Source organism: Cetorhinus maximus, chromosome 17 (genome assembly GCF_964194155.1).
Source record: "Cetorhinus maximus chromosome 17, sCetMax3.hap1.1, whole genome shotgun sequence".
Lineage (NCBI taxonomy): Eukaryota > Metazoa > Chordata > Chondrichthyes > Lamniformes > Cetorhinidae > Cetorhinus > Cetorhinus maximus.
The window spans coordinates 81,617,055-81,644,375 of NC_135895.1; the positions used below are offsets into that span (position 1 = coordinate 81,617,055).

The window sequence follows — 27,321 nt, forward strand, 5'->3', positions numbered from 1 at the left end:
TTAATTAATGGCGGGCGCGCCTCAGCGTTCATCACGCACCAGCCTAGCGAAATATCACAAGGGTGCGCGGTGATGTCAGGACGCACGCCCGACATCATACTTCATATTATGGTCGGGCGCACGCTCAATGTAAAATTCTGGCCATGGTTACATGGTGACCAAGGTTGTGAAATAAATATTCCAGGGTGCACAGCATTTTGAAAAGAGAGACATTAGGGAAAAGGAGGAAGGGTATCACTGATGGTAACGGATGACATAAGGATATTGAGAGAAAAATCTTGGCTCAGAGGATCAGGAAGTAGAATCAGAATGGATGGAGATTAGGCGTAACAAGGGTCTGAAAACACTGGTGGAAGTAGTTTATAGGCCTTTTAACCCTACATTGTTGGACAAGCATTAAACAAGAAATTATTGGAGCTATGGCAATGTCATAATTGTGGGGACTTCAATTTTTATATAGACTGGACAAATTGGCAAAGGTAGTCTGGGAGTGGGTTTGTAGAATGCTTTTGTGAGTTTCCTGGGGCAGTACATTGTGGAACCAATTGGCTAAAGCTATGTTTGATCTTGTGTTGTGCAATGAGACAGGGTTAATTAGTAATATCATAGTAAAAGATCCACTGGGAAATAGTGATTATAATAGAACTGAATTCCATGTTAAGTTTGAATGTGACATATTCCAAGCACAAACACGAATCTTAAACAAGGCCAATTACATAGGTGTTAGGGGATTGCGGGCTAAGGTTGTTTGGGTAAATAGATGAAAAGGCATGGCAGTAAAGCAACAATTCAAAATGTTCAACAAAAATACTTTCCATTGAAAAACAAAAAGGAAGAAAGATCTATCTGAGTTGGGGTAATTAAATGGATTTGGGGTAATATATTAAAATGAATAGAGGATTGGTAAACAGACAGGAAGCAATAAGTAGAGATAAGTAAATGGGACATTTTCAAATTGGCAGGCTATAACTAGCGGAGTGCCACAAGGATTAGAATTGGGGCCTCAGCTATTTATAATCTGTATTGATTATTATCTGTCTCTTTGTCCAAGTTATGTATCTAAGTTTATTGATAATACAAAGTTAGGTGATGATGGAAGCTGTGAGGAGGACACATAGGCTGCAAAAAGATGTAAACAGGTTAAGTGAGTGGGCAACAAGGTGGCAGATGCAGTATAATGTGGGGAATTGAGAGGTTATTCACTTAGGTCTTAAGAATAGTAAAGCAGAATATTTTTAAAAGGTGTGAAACCTGTTCATGTTGGTGTTCAGAGACACTTGGGTGTACTTATACAAGGAACACAAAGTTAGCATGCATATACAGCAGGCAATTAAAAAAGGGATTGGAGTACAAGAATAAAGTAGTCTTGCTACAATTGTACAGGGCTTTGGTGAGATCTGGAATCCTGGGTGCAATTTTTCTCTCTATAATAAAGAAAGGATATTCTTCCATTGGAGGCAGTACAGCATAGGTTCACTAAGTTGCTCCCTGGAAGAGAGAATTGACCTATGATGAGAGGCTGAGTAAATTAGGCCTGAACTCTCTGGAGTTTAGAAGAATGAGGAGTGATCTCATTGAAACATGCAAGAATCTGAAGGGGCTCGACAGGCCAGACACTGAAAATGTTTCCCCTAGCTTGGGAATCTAGGACACGGGAACAGTCTCAGCATAAGTGGCAGATCATTTAAGATCGAGATGATGAGGAATTTCTTCACTAAAAGGGTTTTTAAGCTTTGGAATCCTCTACCCCCAGAGGGTTGTGGATGCCCCATTGCTGAATATATTTAAGGCTACAATAACAGATTATTGGTCCGTTAGAGAATCAAGGGATACAAGGGAACAGGGCAGGAAAATGGAGTTGAAGCCAAAGATCAGGCTTGGTTACATTGAATGGCGGAGTAGACTTCATGGGCTATATGGTCTTTTGCTCCTATTTTATATGTTCTTAACCTAAATCCTGAGGGAGAATACTTGCTATTATGGCTGATCATCTCAACACCAAAGCAAGTTCACTTTGTACTTAGTTTCATATCAGTATCTCACGGACGACAGACCTTCCAGCCCTGTGAAAAGCCAATGGCCACACCTGCAAATTCTGTAGGTGGGTTGGGATTACAGAAAGGCATTTTATCAGCAGAAAGCATTTAACATTTTGTGCCTTCAGAGTTTTGGACAGTCGGAGTTTCATCTACTTTGCCTGTTCTTTGGATATATTAGATTTAGACTACATATGAGCTCACAGTCAACATAATTGCAATGGAACATTCACCATGGATTACTAGCAGGCAATCTTGGAATAAAGCAAATCTAACTTTGCTGTATCCACCGTGTAATGCATAATTCCTATTAACTTTGATTTGACTGTTAAAATACAAAAGTAAGGTAAAATCTTGTTTACTGATCTGTCATTCTAGTCGTTTAGTGATCACGGTTCTTATGTTTCTTGATCCCAACTTGGATCATGACAAAAGCAAGACTTGATTGTGGGCCTGGATCTTAGAACTCTTACGGACCTTGAGCAAACTATTTACAACTCAGTAATTGCTTTGTCGGGAGGTTCAGACATCTGAAGCGTTGTTAAGAGCCAGCTTTAATTAACCTAACTGTATGCAGACAGGGAAGTATTGGTACCAGCGGATAGGTTGGCATCACAGTGGTGGGCTTCCAGATTTTCCTCCTCCTCAAAGCAGAGGAACGGGGGAGACCATAGCAGTTCCCAAGGACCAAAACACCTTTAATACTCAAAAATTTGGTTAAAAAAAGGATTAATACTCCAAACTTAAAATGATGTTTGTTTTAAAAAAACACTTGACAAACTACAAAAACTGAAAAACAACTCTAAATTAGAAACTTACCATGGCTCTGTGGCTTTCAGGTTCGGAGTACGTGGCCCACCAAAATAAGACTCCACCAACTCTTCGTTGGAGTCACTCTCTGATGCTGGCTGCCACAGGATGGTAAGTGAGGCAGATATGACCTTTCTACAAATCCCAACCACATGTGGTGGGGCTGGGGTGCAATGTGAGGATATCCACTCTCCCAGCAGGGTCCAAAGATAATCCATTGTTAAGTTTTATAGGGAGAAATCTGGCTGTGCGTGTCAAACGCCTCCTCCAGTCTGCCTCTGGCCTGATTGTGCCCACAAATGGACTTGATGCAGGAAAACCTGAATCCTTAGTTTCATACTTGGTATCTCTTATGGACCTTATCTAGACTATATCTGTATGATGAAGAATGGTTACACCATCAAGAGGAACATCTGTTGATTTAGAACTTGATTTAACATGCACAGCTGTCCTAGGTAGTAGACTGCATTCTTAAACCTATTGCAGTTATGCAACCCGCATGAAATCTTTGGCCAAGGGCAGAGGGGTCGACATCACAAAGATATGCTGACAGTCAAGGAGTCCATCCATTTGAATTCCCTTATGTAGGCTAATGGGGTTATTACCCTGCTATGCTGTCTTTAAAGTACCGCAGCATGTAACTGTTGCACTTCTGTAGGCTAACTAAAGTTTGCTCATTTTATAGAGTTGGAGAATCATTATCCTCTGAATAGTGAGTAGACATTTCCATGAGCAGTAATACCATCATCAAATATAATAAAACAACTCAATTATTCTGGTTCTCCATGTTGAGTGCCTGAGCACAAATAATTAAAAGTAGCAATGCAGACTAACAAATGGTCCAAAAGATTACTTCTGCCCACCTTCAATGGCAGAAGTAATGACACCTGAAATATATGAATTGCATCTAGGCTAATAGCCCCATTTCCAAAGGAACAAAATGCAAAAGCAGAGAAGTTATGTTAACTTAACCTTGGTTAGACCATACCTAGAGTACAATGCACAGTTCTGGCCTCCAAATTACAAAAGGAATACAGAAGCTCTGGACAAAGTGCAAAAAAGATTTAAGGCACCATAACTGAGTGGGTTCCACAATCATGAAAGACTGAATTGGCTAGGAATCTTTTCTCTAAGAAAGAGAAGTGGCTACAAGGTGATATGAGGTAAATATCACCCCTCAAAAAACACTGAGGTGACCTCATAGACAAGATAGACTTAAAGAAGATGTATCCACTTGTGAGGGTGACCAAAACTGGGACCCATTAATATATGAAAGTCACCAATAAATTCAAGAGAAAACTCTTTACCCAGAGTGCTGGAAATCACTAACACATGGAGTGGTTGAAGCTATTAGCTTAGATGCATTTAAGGGAAGGTTAACTATGTACACATGGGAGAAAGGAATAGAAAAATATGATGGGCTGAGATGAAATAAGTGGGGGAGAAAGTTCGTGTAGAGCAAAAACACTAACATAGACTTGGGGTGAATGACCTGTATCTATGCTGTATAAGTCTGTAATGTTATTGGTTTCTTTTTGTGCCCCTCATATATTCAAAATATACCTTACAAGGAGTCTCCACTCTTAATGACAGATTTCAGGTGTCATCAACTCTGCCAATGAAGGTGGGCAGAAGTCATGTTTTTGCCCATTTGTTAGTCTGTTTGTAAACAATATGTCTCGAAAACTCATGGACAGATTTCAGTGAAATTTGATACACCGCGTATAGCCCAAGAAAGAACTAATTCGTTTTTGGCTAAGATGCGGATCTGGATCCTGGAATTTTTTAAAGAATCCATTAACGTTGGGAGATAGAGCGAACTGATTCTCTTTTTAAAGAATGTCCTGGGTCTTTTTTTATTTAGAATATTGTGGATTGTCTTAGCTGCTGTGGTGCAATTTGTCACAACTGTCAAAATGTGAGCAAAGTTTTCCGAGCAGGTTGTTGGATGTGGATTGGCCTTATGCCTCTCAGTAAGATGAAAGCTAAAGTATTTCATCTTTCAGCTTTGTAGTCATATCGCATCAGCCAGGCAGGGAAAAACTCCGAAGAATAGCTGCATAATTGTAATAACATTGAGATAACACAGCTTGGTGGAGGTATGCACTCTTCAGTACCCACTTCAGCCCACTTGTTGATGGATAAAGAAATTAGCACTAGAATACGTCACTTCAACTATGGCATTACTGACAGGTGAAATTTGATCTAAAAATTCTGGTTCAAATTTGGTGAGAAGGCAGATTATTGGACTTTTGGCATTTGGGAATGGAGCAACCATTGCTGGGATAGCAAATTGTGAAATAAATACCAATGACTTCCAACATCAATTGTCAAAATTCAATTTTGCTGCTTCAGTTGGAAATAAAGGAGGAAAAAAATTCAGAGATACATCAGTACAGTACATAGGTAAACTGGTTATACAGATTGGAACTGATGAAATCATAAAGGATATCTCACAATGATAGCAAAGATCAGTTGATGCTGCAATTTAAGAATGTTAGATGAAAATGGCTTCAATAAGAAATGTCCAACTTCATAACTTCTGCAGCGCATTTGGAACTCAGTGGATGGTCTGCCATTTTTGCAGAGGGTTTTAGGTGTTCAAACTATGGAAAATAGCATCTGAAATGTTCATTGTTGGCAATAAAACTAAACACATTCAGTGCTTAGAGCCTTCCTATTTCTTCACTTGATAATATCAGTATTTTTTTTGAACACAAGATAAACAATTTGTTATTTCTGAACCTTGTACATTGCGTAAAACATGTTTCCATCTGCTCCTACAGCACCCTGTTGCTCCAGTTCACACCTAGAACAATTCACAAGTTCCCAGTTGTAACTGTGTTGTCATGAGGCGGCACTGGCCAAAAGCCAGAGGGAAGGAGAACCTAAGAAAGGTGAGCTACTCAGCCATATTAAGCCTTAAATTGGCAGGGGTCTGTAAGAAGAACCTGCCTGCCTTCTACGGAGGGAATAGTATTGCAACATTTTTTTTTAACATGAAGCATGACCAGTTAAAAATAAATATAGGGACACAAATTATCCAACGTGTAAGTAAATGACAAGAAACATTACTAACTGATGATCTTTAATAGGGACTCAAATTTTATAATGCACTGATGAAAAGGCAAATTTGTTGAAGCTGTGCTTTAATATTTTTATTATTAAAATAGAAGAGCATTATCCTACACATTGTGGGGATCAGAACATTATTTTCCAAACAGGTGGGTTAACAGAGAATTTAAACCACAGCTCCAGCTATCCTCTCCATTAAATATGGAGTAATCTTCCATTTATAATAGATACACTAAGCAATAGCCCAAGACTACTCCCAACGAATAAATTATCTGTATAATTATTTACACACCACTTTATTATTTTATACTTCAAGAAAGGTCTCCATGTCTTGCTAAAGTTTGCATCGTGATTTGAACAGTCCAAGCCTTCCTGCTTCGTAAGAATTATTGTAAACATCCAACCAAAAGCTGGTGGAGCATAAGTTGAAGGAGAGAAGAACTGCCATTGGCCATCAACTTTGAGAGTTCTACTGCCAGGTTTTGGGTATCTCACAAACATGTTTAGTGCACTCAATGTCAAAACAGTAAACCAACAGCTCAAACTTGGCACAGCATAAAGCTAAGAACCCCAACATGTTTTAAAAATCAATAAACAAACAATTACACATTCTGTTCTGTTACCCTTTACCCAAGTCCCAATTTTTTTTAAATCACTCAAAACGACAGTAAACGGACAAATTCAGGAGTACAGTCTCAACTATGGAATACGAAGTGTTCAGTTGGTCCCGTGCTTAAGTGTTGTGTAGTATTAGCTATGTCTCCCTTCCCCAATACTATTCCACAGTGCTCAATAGCGTGGCCTGGCTGAGAACTAAAAGTCTATCCATGGGGAAGTTTGACTGTCTGTTGGGCATCGAGAATCAAACTGGCTGAATGTTGAACATTACAGCACCATTGTTATATAAAAAAAGCTTTACCTTAAGTCCAGCAGCTACAGTTTTAAATGCTTACAAGGCAAAGAAAATAATTATTATGTTCTGTAGTTTAAGCTAAACAATTGATACGTTTGAGTTCACAGAAATTGAGAGCATTCCTTCAGATTCTGTCTGACTTACATCTAAGTTGCACTGCAGAAATATCATTATTGTACTGTAGAGGTAAATTTTTAAACTTATTTCCAATTTCTGGCAGAAAAACAGTGAGACAGGACCTGCGTCATTGGGATTTGTAATTTGTCCATATAAGCATCTTCAATGTAGCTGTCACAAGTTTGTAAAGTAAAATCTAAACCAACTGGATAATGTCCTGGATTCCACTATCGGCAGTGTAAGATCAAGAATTTAAGTAATCATACACTCCCTTAAGGTAACGGATGTCAGAATAAGCAGAGATTTATCACCTTTCATTAGGACACTTAAAACAGGTCTGCATTATTTGACAAGAGATGAAACCAGAAGGAACATGCCTATGGTTGCAATAAAGATCAAGTGAAAACATTACTTCAGAAAGCAATTTTATTGCCCCAATTATGCTCATCCTTTTGTCAATGCATCCAGGGTCAGTAAATTTCAGTTAGGCCAACTGATATTCCAGTACCTGTCCTAGGAACAAGCTTGCTTTTCCAAATAATTTATACCCCTAAATTTCCTTGAGTTTGTATTCCATACTGTGCAGTTTGCACTGTCTGTCTATGTTTGTTTGACATTATGCAGAGCAGCAGTATTATTCATTTTGCATTTCAAACACCTTATTTCAAATGAGATAGTTTCATTCTGTCTTCCACCAGCACACTGTCTGTCCCAAATTGTTCAATGCACTGCTTGATAGTTGCTATGACACCCATCAACCGTCGGTCCATGGCTTCCAAATGTGTGTCTGTCAAAACTGGGGTTATTGGATCATGTGACATGGCAGTCCGCATAGCAGTACTCAGAATTCCATTCTTTAGGTAGTTTAACCTGTTCCAGGTAGCCACTCTAATACTGTAAAAAGAAAGAGTCACATCTGTATAGAAACAAGGCAAAGTGAAAACAACTCAAAAATTACCTTATAACAAGTGTTGAGCGTGAAGGCTGTGGAAACAAGAGTTCAAACGGAGTGAAAAATGCACGTGAACATGCAAATATCATTGGAAATTCACTTCTTTGAATTTTTGCCAACAATTTTGCTGTTTAATCAAAACTACTGAAAATGAAACGTTTTATACATGGAATCTAATAGATAAAAAATAGAATGAAACGTCTGAACATAAGAGATAGGAACAGAAGATCATGTGGCCCATCGAGCCTGCTCCACCATTTATTATTCTGCCTGGGGTTTCAACTCCACTTTCATACCCACTTCCCATATCCACTAATTCCCCAAGACACCAAAATTCTGTCTATCTCAACCTTAATTATATTCAATGATGTTACATTTACAACTCTTTGGGCTACAGAATTCCAAAGATTCACAACTTTCTAATCTCAGTCCTTATCCCGAAACTACCCCATTGTTCTAGATTCTCTAGCCAGTGGAACCAATGTCTCACTATCTTCCCTGCGATGCCCCTTCAGAATCTTGAACGTTTCAATGAGATAACCTCTCATTCTTCCAAACTCCAGAGAATATAGACCCAATTTACTCAGCCTCTCATCAATGGCCAACCCTCTCATCCTTGGGACCAAACTAGTGAACCTTCACTGTACTGCCTCCAATGCAAGTATATTCTTCCTTACATATGGGCCAGAATTTTCACGTCGGCATGCGGGGGGCGGTCCCAGCATGCCGACGCGTAAATTGACACGCGGTGATGTTGGAGGTGGCTGCGTGCCTGCCAAACTGTCAAAGGCCTGTTAAGGCCATTGAGAAACCGATTAATTATCAATGCTGCCGTCCAACCTTAAGGTTGGTGGGCAGGTGAAGAGCCCAAGTGGCCTTCGCGTTTTTCAGGAAACTTCAACCACAGGTGGGATGAGGTTTCCTGAAGGTTTTATTAAATGAATAAATATTTTTGTCACAATTCATAAACATGTGCCAGCTCGTGTGACACTGTCACATGAGGGGACATGTCTAAATAATTTTTACCTTTATTTAAATATTTCAATATGAACTTAATCTTCCTGAGGTAGCTCCGTGCCTCAGGGAGATTTCTGCGCTACGCAGGCCCCAACTCTTCCTCCTCCCCCCCCACCCGCACAGGTAGCGTGAGCGCTACCGGCCTTGTGTCATGCTGGGCCGGCCTTATTTGGCCCACCCATGTAAAATGGCGGTGCGCAGCCGATTGCAGGCAGCAATTGGCTCAGCGCCCACCCGCTCCCGACCGGCTCGCCCAACAGGCAAAAAATTCTGCCCATGGAGTCCAAAACTGCATACAGTACTCCAGGTGTTGGGTGGAGTCGTCCTAGCTTTACACTAAGTGCGGTAGTTTTGCCCGCCTGCTGCAATGCCGGATTTTCACGCTGTATCGTCCCAATCCCGCTACATTATTTATGCATTCCCGGGAAACGCCATTTCAACGGCAAGTGGGTTCTCGTTCGTTCGCCTGCCATCAACAAGCCACTTTATCACACTGGGCGCCATATTTAAAGTCCAGCCGCGCACACACATCTTAGTGCTTCCAGACCACGACGACTGCAAGGAAGATGTCCATGAAAGGCAAGAAGACTGCAGACCCCAAGGTTCAGCAATGTGTCACTGGAGCACCTTTTGCATGCTATGGAGGCCCACCGCGATGTCCTCTACCCCCGCTCTGGCCGCAAGATGGGCAGTGGTGTTACCAACCAGGTTTGGGAAGCGGTGGTCAGCGCCAATTCCCTGCAAAAAAGGACAGCCACCCAGTGCCACTACAGGATGAATGGTCTCACCAGGATAACTCACTCTTCTCATCACTCTCATAAACCCATCACACATCCACAGGGATCTCACATCTCAAGGGACAACACCACTAACTCTCACACACATACCCTCACACCTCCATCAGGCTCATATCCTCTTGAGCTCACATTCTCATTCCTGTCCATGGCGCCACTCAACACACAAACATTCCATGCAAGCCATGCATCCTGCTCACACTCTCTTCATCAGCAGGCAGAGGTCCCAGACCAGGAGTGGAGTGGCCCACAAAAGAAACCTCACTCACTTTGAGGAGTGTGCAATTGTGCTGACTGTTGAGGACATGGACCCTGCCTGTGCCGACGATGAGGTCGGTGGCGAACATCCACCTGAGGATCCTGCATCACATCATCTCTCTCTCAATGCAACTGTGAGTGCTCTCTCTTCTGCTTTTGACTGCTGCCATGCACTACTTATCTCTACTTTGATTCACAGGGAGCTCTGCCAAGGGACCAACACCCTCAGCCATCTTGATCCTCATCTGCAGTCAAGAGGACTCCCCTTCCAGTGGAAGTGGAAATAAGCAGCCCAGAAGACCCGTCATCTCAGAGGGAGCAGCCAGCCCATGAGTGATTCTGGAGGGAAAAATGTGTTGCATGTGGCAAGGCCTTTTGGAGCCTCGTGCAAGCACTCTCCCATGCACGCGGATCCTCCACGTTTCACTCTCAACTGAATGTCCTGAGCATTTTGAATGCTGCCCACTGGGGTTCGCTTTCAGATGTCTATCTGAGCTGACCTGCATCTCCGTCCACCCACATTCCCATGCAGCACATGATCTCACCCACTGCAATTCTCATTTCACTTTCGATTTAGCAAGCATGGTCTGGTTTCACTGCATTGTGTGCTCCCCCAGCTTTTACCCTTCCCCGGTCACCCATTTCCTCTCCCCCATCACAGTTGACCCCTCCCACTTTCCCCCCTCACCCACCACATCACCTTCCACCTCCCCTCCATTACCTACCAGCCACAACCCTTTTCCTTCAGGGATATCCAGGTGAACGTGCACATTTCCTTTCTTCCCAAAAATCCCAAACCAATCGACACTGACCTCCTCCGTCCCACCCCCAGGGCTGTCTGCCTCCGGGTCCCCACCAACCACCCTCGCCATCCCTGCTATCACTACTGTCGAACCCTCACCCTACGGCCTCACTCTGCCATCGATCATTCTCACCCTTCCTCCATAGCATGCCCAACCTTAGTTCGCTCCCCAGGAGGCAGACATGGACCTACCTAACCCTTCCCATGCACGTTTACCTGCACTTCTCCTCCTCTGCACCCCTTCCCCTACCCTCTAGCCCTCCCACCCCCTTCCGGACTCCCCTTCCCCCGCTTAGTCCCTCCCCCTTCCTGACTCCTTCCCCCACTCTTACACCCTCCCCTCTCCGCACCCCTTCTTCCCCCTGGACACCCTCCCCTCTCCGCACCCCTTCTTCCCCCTGGACACCCTCCTCTCTCCACACTCCTTCCCTTGCACCTTCCACTGCTCTTACACCTACCTTCCCAGTTGCCATCTTCTCCACCATTACCTCCTCCTCCCGTTCTCCTTCCTCCCCTCCCAAACTCCCCCACCGACACCTTCATTCCCCCTCTCCCAACTTCAGCCCCCCAACACCTCTTCCTCTCTCAGCTGATCCTAGCCCTGGCTCTCCCACCCCCTCAGTCTTCGCCCGTTGTGAGCATCAACAGTGAACTTCCAGCCTCCGTGAACTGCTTCGCAGCAGAGCCATGTCCGTGAGCATCCACCCAGCACGCCTTGGACATTGTTCCAGTGTGCCGTTGGTGTCGAGCTCCAGCATTTTCTGCCTCACAGGTGTCCGCAATGTGAGCAAAGCCCTGGCGGGTAAGTCCCAACTTCTGCACAAAGCAGTTATCAAGGCATGTTCTACACTGGCATGCTTTTCTGCCGACGTGGGTGGACAGTCAAGCGGGGGCTGTGGGGGGGTGGAGAAACGAGTCCGGCAGGCAGGCATAATAACAATATGCTGATGTATTACAATGAGGTTCCCAATGTCCGATGGTGGAGAATGCAGCCCGCCATCAGCGGGCTGAGCAATCACAAACTGGTTTCATGCAGTCGTGAAACCAATCGCGCCTTATTGTTCATTCATGCTACCAAACACACCCAATGCCGGCAGGCATGGAAAATCCTGGCCGTTGTCTCACCAAAGCCCCATACATAGCTTCTTTATTCTTGCACTCAAATCCCCTTGCAATAAAGACCAATAATTGCTTGTTGTACCTGTATGCTAACTTTTTTATGTTCCTTGTACACCCAAGTCTCTCTGAACATTAACATTTACAAGTTTCACACTGTTGCAATCCCCGTGGAGACGAATAACTTTTGAAAAGAAATGCAAACTTCCAATTAACAGCTGAATGACACAAAAACATTTCACATTTTAATACATTTACTGTAACAAACACTATTGACTAAACATTATCTTTATAGGCAATTTATACTTTAGACCACAGAACGGAATACCTCCCTTCTTATTTTTAGCACAACCACTTCACAGATATATATCACACTGTGAATTCTCCCAGAATCAGTTCAAAATGATTGTTAGTTCCCAAGGGTTTACTTCTGTTCTTTTCCTTTCTCAGCCTGTTAATTTCTAAACAGTGAGAGTATTACTGGGATTTCTGCCCTTTCATGCCAGTGAAGAGTATCTTCCAGCTTCATTTTAACTCTTCATGAATTTGGGCTTTTCAGTCCAATGGTGAGCTTCCACCTGCATTCTGGTGCAGTGAACCATAGAGACTTTTGGCCTCTAGTTGTTCTCTCTCTCTCCCCGGCAGACCAACCTGCTGTGAGATTCAGTGATACTTTAGGAAAGCCTGCAACCCGATATCACAATAGCTTCAGCTCATCACCGTGGCAATATATGGGCCTCATATCCAGGTAAAAATGCTGATAAGCTATCCTTGAGACCCCAACTCTATCCTATCCTGGAATCAAATGGACAATTCAAAGTAGGCTACATTTGCTGACATCACAATTTACCGCACATGCACATCACTGCCAGTGATGCCACAGAGTTGCCTGCATCAAAGGACCATTTGTAAAATGCCATGTAAAGATATTTTAACAAGTGCAGCAGTAATAAAATGTGTTTTTTTCAAGTGGGACAGTAAGCAAGGGATCAGAAGTGGGTCAGGAAGAGGAAGGCAGAGAGCATTCAATGGCGTACAAATATGATGTCAGTGGTGAGAGGAACCGTACAAGTGCCGACAGAAGGAATGAGTGCGGATTTCCTGTTCCAGATTGGTGTCAGGTGATACAGTGTTCAAAGTATACCCTATTACAAAGTGACATTTTAACACTTTCTTGGCACTTGGAGACCCACAGTCTGTCCACCAGCATCACAGCTCTCTTTGCCATTATCTACAAGTGTAAATACCTTGCACATTCCTCCCAGTAAAACAATCTAGGCCTTCCTTTAATCTTTAATAGTCAAACCATCCAGGCTTGCTGTCAGGCAGACTTCAGACAGAACAGGTCACATCACCCCCTTCATTTTACCCTAAATTTAAAGACAGTCTAAAAACATCATAATCTTATAAACCTCATTATAACAACACATTTTTAAAAATATATTTTTCTCTATTACAACCAAAGTGAATAACTTCACATTTCCCCATATTATACTCCATCTGCCACCTTATTGCCCACTCACTTAACCAGTCCATATCTCTGCAGCTTCCTCACAGCTTACATTCCCACTTAGCTTTGTATCACCAGCAAACCTAGATATATTAATCTCTGTCTCTTCATTTAAGTAATTAATATAAATTGTGAATAGCTGAAGTCACTGCCCTGATCCTTGTAGCACTCCAGTCACAGCCTCCCAACTTGAAAATACCCCATTTATCCCTACTCTCTACTTCAGTTAACCAATCCTCAATCTATGCTAATATATCACCCTCAACTCCATGAGCTCTTGTGCATTAACCTTTTGTGTGTCACCATATCAAATGCCTTTTGGAATGTCAAGTATGCTACAATTCTGGTTCCCCTTTATCCTCTTTATCTACCATACTAGTTACATTCCCAAAAAACTAATAAATTTGTCAAACAGGATTTCCCTTTTGCAAAACCACGTTGACATTCTAATCATACCATGTTTTTCTAGGTGCATTCCAGCACTTTCCTGATTACTGATGCCAGGCTAACCAGCCTATAGCCCCCATTTTCTCTCTCCCTCCTTTCTTGAATAGCAATGTTACATTTGCTAACTTCTAATCTGCTGGGACCATTCTAGAATCTATGTAATTTTGGAAAATCATAGCAAGCACACCCACTATCTCTGTAGCCATCCCTTTTCGAAACCTAGAATCTAGGCCTTCAGGTCCTGGGGATTTGTCAGATTTTAGTCTGTTGAGTTTCTCCAGTACTTTTCCTCTACTAAATACCTTAATTTACTCAATCTTAGTAGCCCCTGGGTTACCCTCTGTTTCTGGTACATAACTTGTGTCTTCTACCGTAAAGGCAGACAATTATTTGTTCAATGTCTTGGCCATTTTCCATGATAATTTCTCTTCTGTATGTTTCCAATGGAGCAACTTTAGCTACGCTCTTCCTTTTTATATAACTTGTAAAAGCTCTACATACAATCTGTTTTTATATTACTGGCTAGTTTCCTCATTTTCTATTTTTAGCAACTTTTTGGTGGCCCTTTGCTGGTTTCTAAAACACTCCGAATCCTCAGACTTACTACTATTCTTTGCAACATTATTCTCTCCTCTTAATCTAATACTATCCTTAACCGGCTTAATACTTAACCGGCTTAATAAGCCACAAATGCATCTTTCCCGCTGCAGTTTACTTTTTCAGTGGAATATATTTCTGTTGAAAGAAATAATTCAAATGTTCAATATGTCCCATTGTTTATTTACTGCCAAACTTTTAAGTCTATTTACCCAATCAACTTCAGTCAGCTCTCCCCTCACACATGTGTAATTGGCTTTGTTTAAGTTTAAAATTCTTGTTTGCGATTGGAGTATGTCATTTTCAAGCTTAAATTGGAATTTAATTGTATTTTGATCATTATTTCCCAGTGGATCTTTTACTACTACTAATTAATCATGCCTCATTGCACAATACTAGACCTAAAATAGCTTAAAAGCAAAATACTGCAGATGCTGGAAATCTAGAACAAAAACAAAAATACCTGGAAAAACTCAGCAGGTCTGACAGCGTCTGCAGAGAGGGACACAGTTGACGTTTCGAGTCCATATGACCCTTCATCAAAACTAAAAAATATAGAAATGAGATGAAATATAAGTTGGTAGAGGGGGGTGGGACAGGAGGAGCTCAATAGGGGGCTAGTGATAGGTGGAGGCCAAGAAAAGACTGCCAAAGATGTCATAGACAAAAGGACAAAGGGGTGTTGACAGTGGTGATATTATCTAAAGGATGTGCTAATGGGGACATTAAGGGTGGCAAGCAGGACAAGCTAGTGGCAGATCGCCCAAGTGGGGATGGGGTGGGGGGGAAGGGTTTGAAATGGGCTAAAAGGTGGAGATGAAACAATAGATCGAAATAAATTTAAAAATAGGTGGGGAAAGAAAAATATATTTGTTTAAAAATTATAAATTATTGGAAAAAGGGGAATCAGAAAGGGGGTGAGGATGGAGGAGAGAGTTCATGATCTGAAATTGTCGAACTCAATATTAAGTCCGGAAGACTGTAAAGCGCCTAGTCAGAAGATGAGGTGCTGTTCCTCCAGTTTGCGTTGAGCTTCACTGGAGCATTGCAGCAGGCCAAGGACGGACATGTGGGCATGAGAGCAGGGTGGTGTGTTGAAATGGCAAGCAACAGGGAGGTCTGGGTCATGCTTGCAGACAGACTGAAGGTGTTCCGCAAAGCAGTCACCCAGTCTGCATTTGCTCCCTCCAATGTAGAGGAGACTGCATTGGGAGCAGCGTATGCAGTAGACTAAATTGAGGGAAGTGCAAGTGAAGCACTGCTTCACTTCAAAGGAGTGTTTGGGCCCTTGGATGGTGAGGAGAGGGCAAGTAAAGGGGCAGGTGTTGCACATTCTGCGGTTGCATGGGAAGGTGCCATGGGAGGGGGTTGAGATGTAGGGGGTGATGGAGGAGTGGACCAGGGTGTTCCAGAGGGAACGATCTCTGCGGAAAGCCGCCGGGGGGGTGAAGGGAAGATGTGTTTGGTGGTGGCATCATGCTGGAGTTGGCGGAAATGGGGGAGGATGCGGAAGCTGGTGGGGTGATAAGTGAGGACAAGGGGGACCCTATCATGGCTCTGGGAGGGAGATGAAGGTGAAGGCGGATGCGCGGGAGATGGGCCGGACACGGTTGAGGACCCTGTCAACCACCGTGGGTGGAAAACCTCAGTTAAGGAAGAAGGAAGATATGTCAGAGGAACTGTTTTGGAAAGTGGCATCATCAGAACAGATGCAATGGAGGCGAAGGAACTGAGAGAATGGGATGGAGTCCTTACAGGAAGTGGGGTGTGAGGAGCTGTAGTTGAGGTAGCTGTGGGAGTCGGTAGGCTTGTAATGAATATTGGCGCACAGTCTATCACCAGAAATTGAGACTGAGAGGTCAAGGAAAGGAAGTGTCAGTGAGAGACCACGTGAAAATGATGGAAGGGTGGAAATTGGAAGCAAAATTAATAGATTTTTCCAGATCCAGACGAGAGCATGAGGTGGCACCGAAGCAGTCACTGATGTACCGGAGAAAGAGTTGTGGGAGGGGGCCTGAGTAGGACTAGAACAAGGAATGTTCCACATACCCCATAAAGAGACAGGCATAACTGGGGCCCATGCGGGTACCCATAGCCACACCTTTTATTTGGAGGAAGTGAGACGAATTTAAGGAGAAATTGTTCAGTGAGAGAACATGTTCAGCCAGACGGAAGAGAGTAATGGTGGATGGGGATTGTTTGGGCCTCTGTTCGAGGAAGAAGCAGAGAGCATTCAGACCATCCTGGTGGGGGATGGAGGTGTAGAGGGATTGGACGTCCATGATGAAGAGGAGGTGATTGGGGCCAGGGAACGGGAAATTGTTGATATGATGTAGGATGTGAGAGGAATCCTGGATGTAGGTGGGAAGAGACTGGACAAGGGGAGAGAGAATGGAGTCAAGATAGCAAGAAATGAGTTCCGTGAGGCAGGAACAGCTTAATAGCTTAAATTAGCTTAACTCTCTAGTTAGTTCCTAACATAGTACTCCAGGAAACTGTCAGAAAAGCATTCTACAAACTCATCTTTCCGACCACTTTTGTCAATTTCAATATTCTAGTCAATATGAAGATTAAATTCCTCCACAATTAATACATTGCTTTTTTTTACAAGTTCCAATAATTTCTTGCTTAATCCTGTGTCCAACAGTGTAACTACTGTTCGAGGGTCTACAAACTAGTTGACCAGCATTTTCTGATCCTTGCTATTCCTTAGATCTACCCAGTCGCGCTCCATACCACTTCTAACTTTAGAAAATAAAATTGTCTCCTTTCATCTTCTGTATTTTACCTGTTTCTAGATCATTAGCAATGTTGTCTAGAAATAGGCCATGGGGATGTGTGAGAGAGGGGCCCTGGGTGACTCTCCCAGACCATGAATTGCCAACACTATGCTTATATTAACTGTTACCAGGAACTGAGTGCGAAAGAAATGAACTCATATGCAATACACTATACATTCCACAACTGCTCTGCACCTCTCCCTTGACTGTAATTTTATTAAGTCTACATCTTCTGTTTATTATTTCTTTTCAGCAAACTCATGTCATGCACTATTTTTCAACTGAAACAGGAGACAATTCCAAGCCTTTGTCAATGTTGCTCCAGCCAGTGACCAAGGCTCCCCTTGCATCCAGATTTTTCCACTCCTTCCTACAGCTCAGGGTAATATGGCAAACTCTGCTAGGGCAGGGAGGAGTGCGGAGGGAAGTTGTGCTCTAGTGTGTCTAAAGACCATCACCGTAGCCTTAAAAAAAGTGAGGATATTTATGAAAACGCAGTCTATTTATTTTGTTCTCTCTCATCCAGCAATTTTTTTGAATGCAATTGTTTGCTGCTGCTTTTGAACTATCAAAAATTATAAACTACCTCTACAAATAATCTTAGAAGCCCCCTCAGAACAGGATCATTATTTATTTTATTCATTCATGGGATAAGGGCATTGCTGACAAGGCCTGCATTTATCACCCATCCCACATTGCCCTTGAGATGCTGGTGAGCAGCTACACCCATGCAGCAAAGAAACTCCCACAGTGCTATTAGACAGGGAGTCCCAGAATTTTAACCTTCATCTATTGACACTGCAACACTAATGTGAGCATTTCCCACACTGGCTGACCCTGGAAACTACAACAGAGTTAGACAACATGATTAGATAAAATTGTGCCTTGCCATATTTTCATTCAAGGGTGTTGTCCAATTGGGAAATCTAGGGTTTTATGTCTTACTCACATTCCCTTTGAACATGTCTTCCCCACTGAACGTATAAGATCCTGAAATCACCCCTTATAACATTTAACAGGCCTGCTATTCATATTTTGCATATACTTATCCAACAAGTAAATGACAAACATTTGTGAGCTTCAGAGCACAACTTCTGTTCAGTGCATATCCTTTCAATCTCCAAATTTGCCGTAGCATTTGTTGCAAGACAAATATTGGGGAAACCTTTAGATGGAGGATGAACTTCTAACTCCATTTTGATGATGTCAGCACCTTCACTGCATATTAAGGCTTTCAAGCAGTGTCAGGAATCACAGTGCTTTGACCCAGCGATGGTGAAGGAATAGCAATATATTTCCAAGTTAGAATGGTATGTAACTTGCATGTGGTGGTGATGTTCCCATGTGCCTGCAGCCCTTGTCCTCCTGAATGCTAGCTGGTTTGGGAGGTGTTGTCAAGTCTGGCGAGTTGCTGCAATGCATCTTGTAAATGGTGCACACTGCATTGGTGGAGATCTTAGGTGGAGACAGATGAATCATCCACATGGCATTTCTGGCTGAAGACGGTTATAAACGCTTCAGCTTTGTCTATTGCATTCTTCTGCTGGGCTCTGCCGTCATTGAGGATGGGGATATTCACAGAGCCAGCTCCTCTCATAAGTTTTCAGCCCTTCCCTCCATCCCTTCCTGTCCCTCTGACCCCATCCCATCTTCTAATCCCAGACCTTGTCGTATATTCATCACTGCTGTTCTCACCGCATCCTGAGATCCATTCTCAGTGACATTCACTACCATATGAGCACACTTGACATCTCCCTCCAGCAGCATCAACTCACCCTATCTCAAAGTTGTCCTAGTCCCCAGTTTTATTTTATTCTTCATCTCATCCGTCACCTTAACAAGAAACTTTGTCTCTTCCTTTCAGGTACTAAGGAACACAAGCTCCAACAATTTATTGATACCAACGCCCATCCAGTACTCTCCACCCCTTCCCATCCCTCTGACCCCATCCCGTCTTCTAATCCCAGCCCTTGCCACGTATTCACCAGCCATTTCCGCTAACTCCAGCAAGATGCCACCGCCAAACACATCTTCCCCTGACCCACCCTGTCGGCATTCTGTAGGGACTGTTCCCTCCGGGACATCCTGGTCCACTCCTCCATCACGCCCAGTACCTCATTCCCCCTCCCACAGCACCATCCCATGCAATCGCAGAAGGTGCAACACCTGCCCCTTTATCTCCTCACCATCCAAGGGCCCAAACACTCCATTCAGGTGAAGCAGCGCTTCACTTGCATCTGCTTCAATTTGGTCTACTGTATTCACTGCTCCCAATGCGGTCTCCTCTACATTGGACAGACCAAATGCAGACTGGGTGACTGCTTTATGGAACACCTTCAGTCTGTCTGCAAGCATGACCCAGACCTTCCTGTTGCTTGGCATTTCAACACACCATCCTGCTCTCATGCCCACATGTCCGTCCTTGGCCTGCTGCAATGTTCCAGTGAAGCCCAACGCAAACTGGAGGAACAGCACCTCTTCCAATTAACACTTTACAGCCTTCCGGACTTAACATTGAGTTCAACAACTTCAGACCATGAACTTTCTTCCTCTATCCTCATCCCTTTTTTTTAATCCCTTCTTTCAATATTCATTATTTATTTATTTATATATATTTATTATCCGCTTATTTTTATTTATTTTCATTTTTATTCATTGTTTTATCCCCACCTTTTATCCTATTTTTGATCTTTTCCCCCATCACCATCCCTCCCCCCACCCCATCCCCACAAGGGCCATCTGGCACTTGTTCATGTTATTCTTTTCAGAGTACTTACCCTTGTCCTGCTATTATCACATTCTGCTTTCTTATCTTAATGCCACTATCACACCTCCTTTAGCCTTTACCACTACCATTAACACCGCCTTTGACCTTTTGTTCATGACATCTTTGTCAATCTCTCCTATGCCCCCACCTATCGCTGGCCTTCTATCCAGCTTCACCTACTCCACCCCCCCTTAAACAGTATCAATTTAATCACATTTTTACTCTGTTTTTCTCTCCACAGATGCTGTTAGACCTGCTGAGGTTTTCCAGCATTTCCTGTTTTTGTTTCAGGTTTCCAGCAACCACAGTATTTTGCTTTTATCTTCTGATAAGTTGTTTACTTGCGAACCACCTTTTACATCTGGATGTGGCAGCACTTAAGAGCTTTGATTGGATCCATTAGTTGTGGCATCTCTTAGCTCTGGCAATACCATGCTGCTTCCAATGTTTAGCATGCGTGTAGTTGTAGCCTTACCAGGTTGACACCTCATTTTAGGTATGCCAGTGCTGCTCCTGGCATGCTCTCCTCCACTCCTTGTTGAAACAGGGTTGGTTGCCTGACTTGATGGCAATGGGAAAGTGATGGATATGCCAGACCATGAGGTTACAGAATGTGGTTGAATACAATTCTATTGCTGACAACTCACAACACCTCATGGATGCCCAGTTTTGAGCTGCTAGTTTGGTTCTGAATCCCATTTAGCACAGTGGTAGTGCCACACAAGATAATGGAATATATCCAAGACAGGACTTGGTCCCCACAGGACTGTCGTGGTCATTCCATGATACTGTCATGGACAGATGCATCTATGATAGATATATTGGAGAGGACGAGATCAAGGTTTTTCTCCTGATGTAGGTTCACTCATCATTTGCCACAGGTCCAGTCTAGCAGATTTGTCCTTCAGGACGAAGCCAGCTTGGCCAGTAGTGATGTTACCTAGCCACTCCTGTGAAATCCCCCAGCCAGACTACATTCTGTGCCCTTGCTATACTTAGTGCTACTTTGAAGTGGTGTTCAACATTAAGTTGAAAGGAACAGCTTTTTAATCCAAACACAACATAAACCTTATATCAGTTTACTTAAAAAGTAACTTATTGTTATTTTGTAATTGAAGTTTCCATCTAAACTTTTAAAATATGTCAAAAGGATCATTTAAACTGCTAAAATAATGTCCATGTACAACTCCCAACTCAGTTATAACCCAGGACAATCTGTATTGCAGCCATCACCATATCTACCACTCACACTCTGCTTTCTTATTTCATTGCAAGATGATTGCAAATCCAAAACAGATTTCAAGAAAAAAATGTGCATCATGGATGTTACATTACCTACATTCTCTCATTCATTTACGAACTGTCATGATTGAATACATGAGAATTCTGGACTTTTCATAAGTAAATATGAATTTTCAAACCACACTACCTTGAGAGGAACATTTTGTATACAGCTAACATTTCAAATTTTGCTCTTACATATAAATTCAAAGAACACAGAAATTCAAGAATTTTCTCACCCTAACACAAACTTTATTTAAAAAACTATATTTTAAACTACCAAATAAAACATTTTATACAGAAAAATGAAGATTTAAAATTCATTCCTTTGACCTCATTTTTCCCTAGTTCCTCATTTTTCTATAGGCACTTGCAGCCTCCCAATATCTCAACTAACTTACTACCACAGTCAAACCTATTCACATCCACATCAAACTTTACTTATGACTTTCTGGCAGAAGCCACTGGATTGCAACTATAGCAGAAAGGTTGTCTGACTTTTTTTTTCTCTGTACCTGGGAGCACTGTTGTCAATGGTAGCATCCATGTTGCCATCCACAGCAATTAGCTAACCCAGTATGTACAAGAATGATCCAGGGGAGCTTCCAAGCCTCCCTGCCTCAGTAAGCCAGCATTCTCTGTCACTGAACTTTAATAAGCTTTGCACCTAATCCTCTTATATATATTCTGGTAGATCAAGGAGGATGCAAAGGTTTTGGCTATGTGCTTTGTCTATAAAAAGAGACTAATTTTTCCACGTTGCACACAGCCAATATTTACTGAAGTAGCAGCAACAGGAGCATCACACAATGTCAGGACTGGGCTACTTCAACTACTACAGTTTCTAAGTCATGACAAATTCAATTATTTGATGGATTCATCAAGAAAATAATTGGTGCGGGTATAATCAGCACTTTATAGATATTGGACTCATTCGGATCTTATTCAAGAGGGCACAACTAGTACTATGCTGTTAAGACACGTTTATTAAAAACCAACTCAAACCTTCCAACAGCAGGATTTTTAAAAAATAAGGCTATAAGGAAACTTATGCTTAGCTCATGATATATTGAGTTTGCTCACTGAAATGGACAAAAGCACTTAAGCACAAACAGCCAATTAAAACAAAAATGTCTTCCTGTGAGTCACCCTGTGCCCAATGAAATTAGTGGGTGTTCCACTAATGAAACAAATGAGAGATTGTCACCAATGCAACAGCATTTTTACATTTCAATAGAACACCTATTTTCATGTTTCAAAGATGATTTGGGATTGGATAATTACATGACAGAATAATTCATGTCAATGGAGTAATTTCTTTGCAGCTTTTCATACTGCGTGGCACTTACATGCAACATTGATAGACTGCTGCGAGGATGCTTCTTTCATCTAAACTTGGATTCCCAAAACTAGAAACAGAAACAAAAACATATAACAGTTTTGAGATCTTTGTGGTGAAATGCTCCTCATCCCAGATGTTACATGTTTTATACAAAAAATGAACATCAAGGTTCTGAGGTCAAGTGCAAAACGGTTATTTTGCTGTCTAAAGCTCTCTGTTTACTACTCTAACACCAGGCCTCATAGAACTACCTTGAATTTATAGTTCCCTGTAACAACATCCTCATAACCCCTGAGAAAAATGCTAGATTAGTGCTGCACTTTTGAATTTCTACTGGAAACTGGGTTGACACTATTCAAACTAGTTTCACTTGGAAGACTTACATAATGTAAAAGAGTAAGGACTTTCACCCAATTAGTCCAAATTGAAATTAAGCATACAGTAGTGAGGAAAAGATACGAGTGTTGATTGTGTGGTAAGTGATTCACTTTGTTAACAGCTAGCCACAAAGCTTTTTGTTGGTTTTTGAGAGTAGAATTGCTCTAATCCAGCATCTGAAACAGCATGGTCCATGGTCTATGGGGCATCTAAGGTGTCTGCAAGTACAAGCAACAGTAAAGCTCTTCAACCAGATTCAAGAATCCTCACTGAGGCACAGCATGATTAACTCATGCACAGAAAGCAAAATACCCTGAGAAATAAATATGGGATTAAGGGAGAGAACTAAAAGACAGAAAAAAACATTCTAAAAAAGCCTTCAATGCTCATTAACTTCTGAAGGAATGCAATTCCACACTATAAAATTATTTTTTTAACACAACTTACTACTGAATGCACCAACCCTTTATGGGCAATTTAGTGGGTAGCTAGTGGGTAATTACTCCAATTTCACATGTTGGATGGGTTTCAACACAGTCCATTGCTGAGATTCTGTTGCAGTGCAGCCTGTGCAGGAGCAGAGTAACTCAAAAACCAAATCCTGAATTACACATTTAACTCTGCATGTGCATATTATGGATGTTGCTGTCCAATTTATTCTATAATAATGGTGTGCATTGATTGCTTCATCAAACAATTAAGTCCTGCCAAAGCTGTACCCTAACTTTGAGATTCAGGTGACTACTAAAACTAAAAGTTTCAACTTATGTGCTCCATGATATCCCAAACCAAAGCAAATTTGTAATTCTCAGGTACCACCAACTCTCCATTAAACATATTGCATGACTTGTTATCTAGAAGGTGAGAAACCATTAAATTAAAACAGCATAACAATGAAGAGGAGAAATCAGGCCTCCAACAACATGGCAGACTTTTCTGATAATTTACCAACATGACCTCAGTAACATGATGGGTGGCTTATTGGAAAACTGCAGGTGCGCTTCCCATTGATTTCAATGTTAAGAGGCCTGGCTGTTGGAATAAAGGCTTACAAAATTCCACCCTATAAGGTTGCAAAAACACTACTAATACTGGTCAGATACATCATTGGCTTTCTGGTTTCAGAACCGACATGTCATGAGGAGCTGGAAAAGTCAGTTGCACCAATTTTGCACAAGTAATTCAAGCCTTTATTTGACCATTCCAGGGAGAAAAAAATTTTTTTTCATCTAAGCCATGAAAACAGTGAAAAACCGATGCCAATAGGCAGAGATAGATAACACCAATTTTTCATTCATTACTGACATAAAAACTTCTCTCAATTTAAATATTTTATGAACTTATACCCACCCTAACATGGCCTTCTAAAGCTTGTTTGTATATAAGCAAACATGCCCAAGTGAAGCAAAGCCTATTACAATCAATTTATTTAAAGAAAAAATAAAACTTTCTTCCATTTTTACTTATTCTCCTTCCTCAATTCTATTTGATGTTGGATCTCATTTGATGGCATGATGTAATTCTACTAATTAAGTCATTTAGTACAAGCTTACAATGAAGGTTCTGAAAGGTACCTCTTTGCATTGTCCAACAAAATTAACATGCTCGCTCCACCATCATCTTGAAAACTTTCATAGTGATGACGGTCTGCATTGCCAATCAGGTAGTCAAAAATCGCAGTATCTATTATATCTAGGAGACGAGGACCAGAATCATAGGGAGGGGTCTTCTTTACTGCATCACAGTAACTCTCATCATATTCCCACCTATAGAAAATAATTACATAGAGGAACAAGATCCAACAGTTTAGAAACAAATTACAGTACGTACCATAAAACCAAGATCAATTATGTGAATGAGCATTGCTCACTGCCAAGATATTATTGATTGCTTTAACTCAGAGGTATTGCAGCTCATTCTGTGGGATGAAAGTTAATTTTCAAAAAATAATACTCTATGTTCCTGTTCATGCATGTATATTTCTGTACATTGTTATACTTTTCAAACTATTTTATCCCGTTTCTCATACTCTCTTGAAGCTATTGACCAAGGATTTGCAATACGTAAGGCATAAGCAGTTCTCTGGAGTCTGCCTGAATGATGCCTCTGTATGAGAGTCTGTATAGTTGCCAATAATTCAAATACCATAGCATTTCAGGTTAGCTTAATCTGGGTTTTCGCCATTTTACAGTACTTTCTAATTGAATCCTTTTATTATGGTTACCATACCACCTAGACTGCCCTGATCAAATTCACCAATGATGTAGTTATGCCTCCTGAATCTCCCCACAAATTTCATCATAATCATTCCTCCATCTTTCCTCAATGCTCCATTTTTGTTCCACTTCTATGAGTTGTAATGTAGCCATTAAATCTTCAATTGTTTCTCTTCTTTCGACAGATTGTCACTTCTGCAATGCACAAAGGGTTTATTTTCAGCACCTATTTTTTCCTTTTTATATACTGTCCTTTGGTGACATTACCTATTAGCATTGTGTTATATTCCGTTTCTTAATGGATGACACCCATCTTCACCTCTATACCACCACCATAACCACACAGCTGTTACTGTTCTGTCAAATATTGAGTCAGACTTGAAGCCAAGACTCAACATCTGCCAAAATAAAGCTTTCTTGCTCAGGTTCTACAAAGAACTGCAAACCTCAGGTGCTGATTCAAATCTCCTTTCCAGCTAATCGCTCAAGCTGATCCAGGCATTGTGCAACCAACCATGGCATCTTCCTGAACCCGGAGTTAAACTTTAAATGCCGTGTCAAATCCAGCATCAAGATCTTTACAACATTGCTCACCTCATCCCTACAGAAACCCTCAACTCTCACTTAGCATCTCCATGCTTTATTTCTACCATATTCTCCTTGCTGGCCTCCTGAATGCTAACTTAGATACAATCTAATTCAATATTTGTTACTTGCATTTCACTTCACACTAAATCCTTCACTTTACTCAGCTCTGTCCTTGCCAACCTTCTTTATCTTCTCATCCATGAATGTGTTGATTTTAAATTCTTATTTTCGAATTTCTATATTGTCTGGCTGCTGATACAATCTTTTCCAGCAACACAGACCCTCTAATGTACTATGGATCAACTCTAGTTTACTGTCATCCTGTCTCACTTCATTTCTTCAATAGGGATAGTGTTTACGGGCACCATGCCCCTGCAAATCTAGACTCCTCTGCCATGCTACCTTTTTCTCACTGCTACATCCTCTTTAAGCACTTGTCTAAAATATCTTGTTCTTCTTCCTGCTCAAGTCCCTGTCAGTCTGTAAAATAGTTCGGAACATGAATTAAAGCATAGGTTGTTGTTGCCTCACCAGGGATCCTACACAACTCCCTCCAGCATCATCTACAAATGTGCTATTCATTCGTAGACATTTGGTTGTTATTTTGGCAATGGCTCCAGTTGAGTGATCAGAATATACAGGTCACTGCCCACAGTAGTCACTTTGGATCACAACACAAATTGCTCCAGGTTGACACCAACAAAACAATTACAATACAGACCTACTGGATTTGCCTTTTTGCAAGCGAGCCAATGTGGGTCAGCAAGCACAAGGGTGATGAGTGAATGGGACTTGGTGCAAGTTAGGATACGGGCAGTGGAATTATGGATGACCTTAAGATTATGGAGGATGGAAGGAGACCACCGGCCAGGAGAGCATTGAATAGTTGTGTCTGGAAGTAACAAAGGCATGGCTGATGGATTCAGCAGCAAATTACCTCAAGTGGGATAGAGGCAGGCAATGTTTTGAAGGCGAAAGTTGGTGGTGTTGGTAAAGGAGCAGATATCCGATAGAAGCTGGTGGGTGGCGAAATGGGTGATGGTTGAATGTTAGGATGTCTGGATAGATGGATAAATTAAAATGTACAAAATGACCTCATGAGTTTTCTACAGGTCATGATATTTCACAAGTGAAAGGGGAGCTGAAAATCTTTTGAGCATTTGATTGGTGCTGAAACATTACCCAGGAGCATAAACACACAAACATAACAAGCAGAGCACCTGTAATATAATATAATGCAACAATCCCATGGTGCTTCAAAGGAACGTAATCAGAGAAAAATTGATATTAGACCAAAGGAAACATTAGGATTGTTAAAGTGGTAGTTTTAAGCAGTCTCTTAGACTCAGAGCCATTATGGCACAGGAAGAGGCCACGCAGTTCATGCTAGCTGTGCAGCAATCCAATCATTCCCATTGCCTTGCTCTATCCCCTTAGCCTTGACCTTTATTTCTCTAAAGTGCCCACCCAATTTCCTTTGAAATCATTGGTTGTTTCCATTTCCTCCACCCTCGTAGGCAGGAAG

General features: G+C 41.8%; 1 protein-coding gene and 1 long non-coding RNA gene across 7 annotated transcripts in view; one reads left to right on the forward strand and one right to left on the reverse strand.

Moving 5' to 3' along the window:
* The first annotated feature begins 5,655 nt into the window (after positions 1-5,655).
* LOC144692545 (uncharacterized) overlaps positions 5,656-27,321 on the forward strand; it is a 29,849-nt gene continuing 8,183 nt past the window's right edge. The window contains exons 1-2 of the long non-coding RNA XR_013579341.1: positions 5,656-5,743; positions 12,861-13,011. This is a non-coding gene — a long non-coding RNA (uncharacterized LOC144692545). The remainder of the gene's footprint in view (positions 5,744-12,860; positions 13,012-27,321) is intronic.
* fam20b (FAM20B glycosaminoglycan xylosylkinase) overlaps positions 5,990-27,321 on the reverse strand; it is a 207,916-nt gene continuing 186,584 nt past the window's right edge. For all 6 annotated transcript variants that reach the window (XM_078561523.1, XM_078561522.1, XM_078561519.1 and 3 more), the window contains 3 exons: positions 24,567-24,758; positions 22,622-22,681; positions 5,990-7,845 (listed from right to left, as the gene is read on the reverse strand). In XM_078561523.1, coding sequence (XP_078417649.1) covers positions 7,611-7,845; positions 22,622-22,681; positions 24,567-24,758 — 487 coding nt within the window. In that variant the 3' untranslated portion in view covers positions 5,990-7,610. The remainder of the gene's footprint in view (positions 7,846-22,621; positions 22,682-24,566; positions 24,759-27,321) is intronic.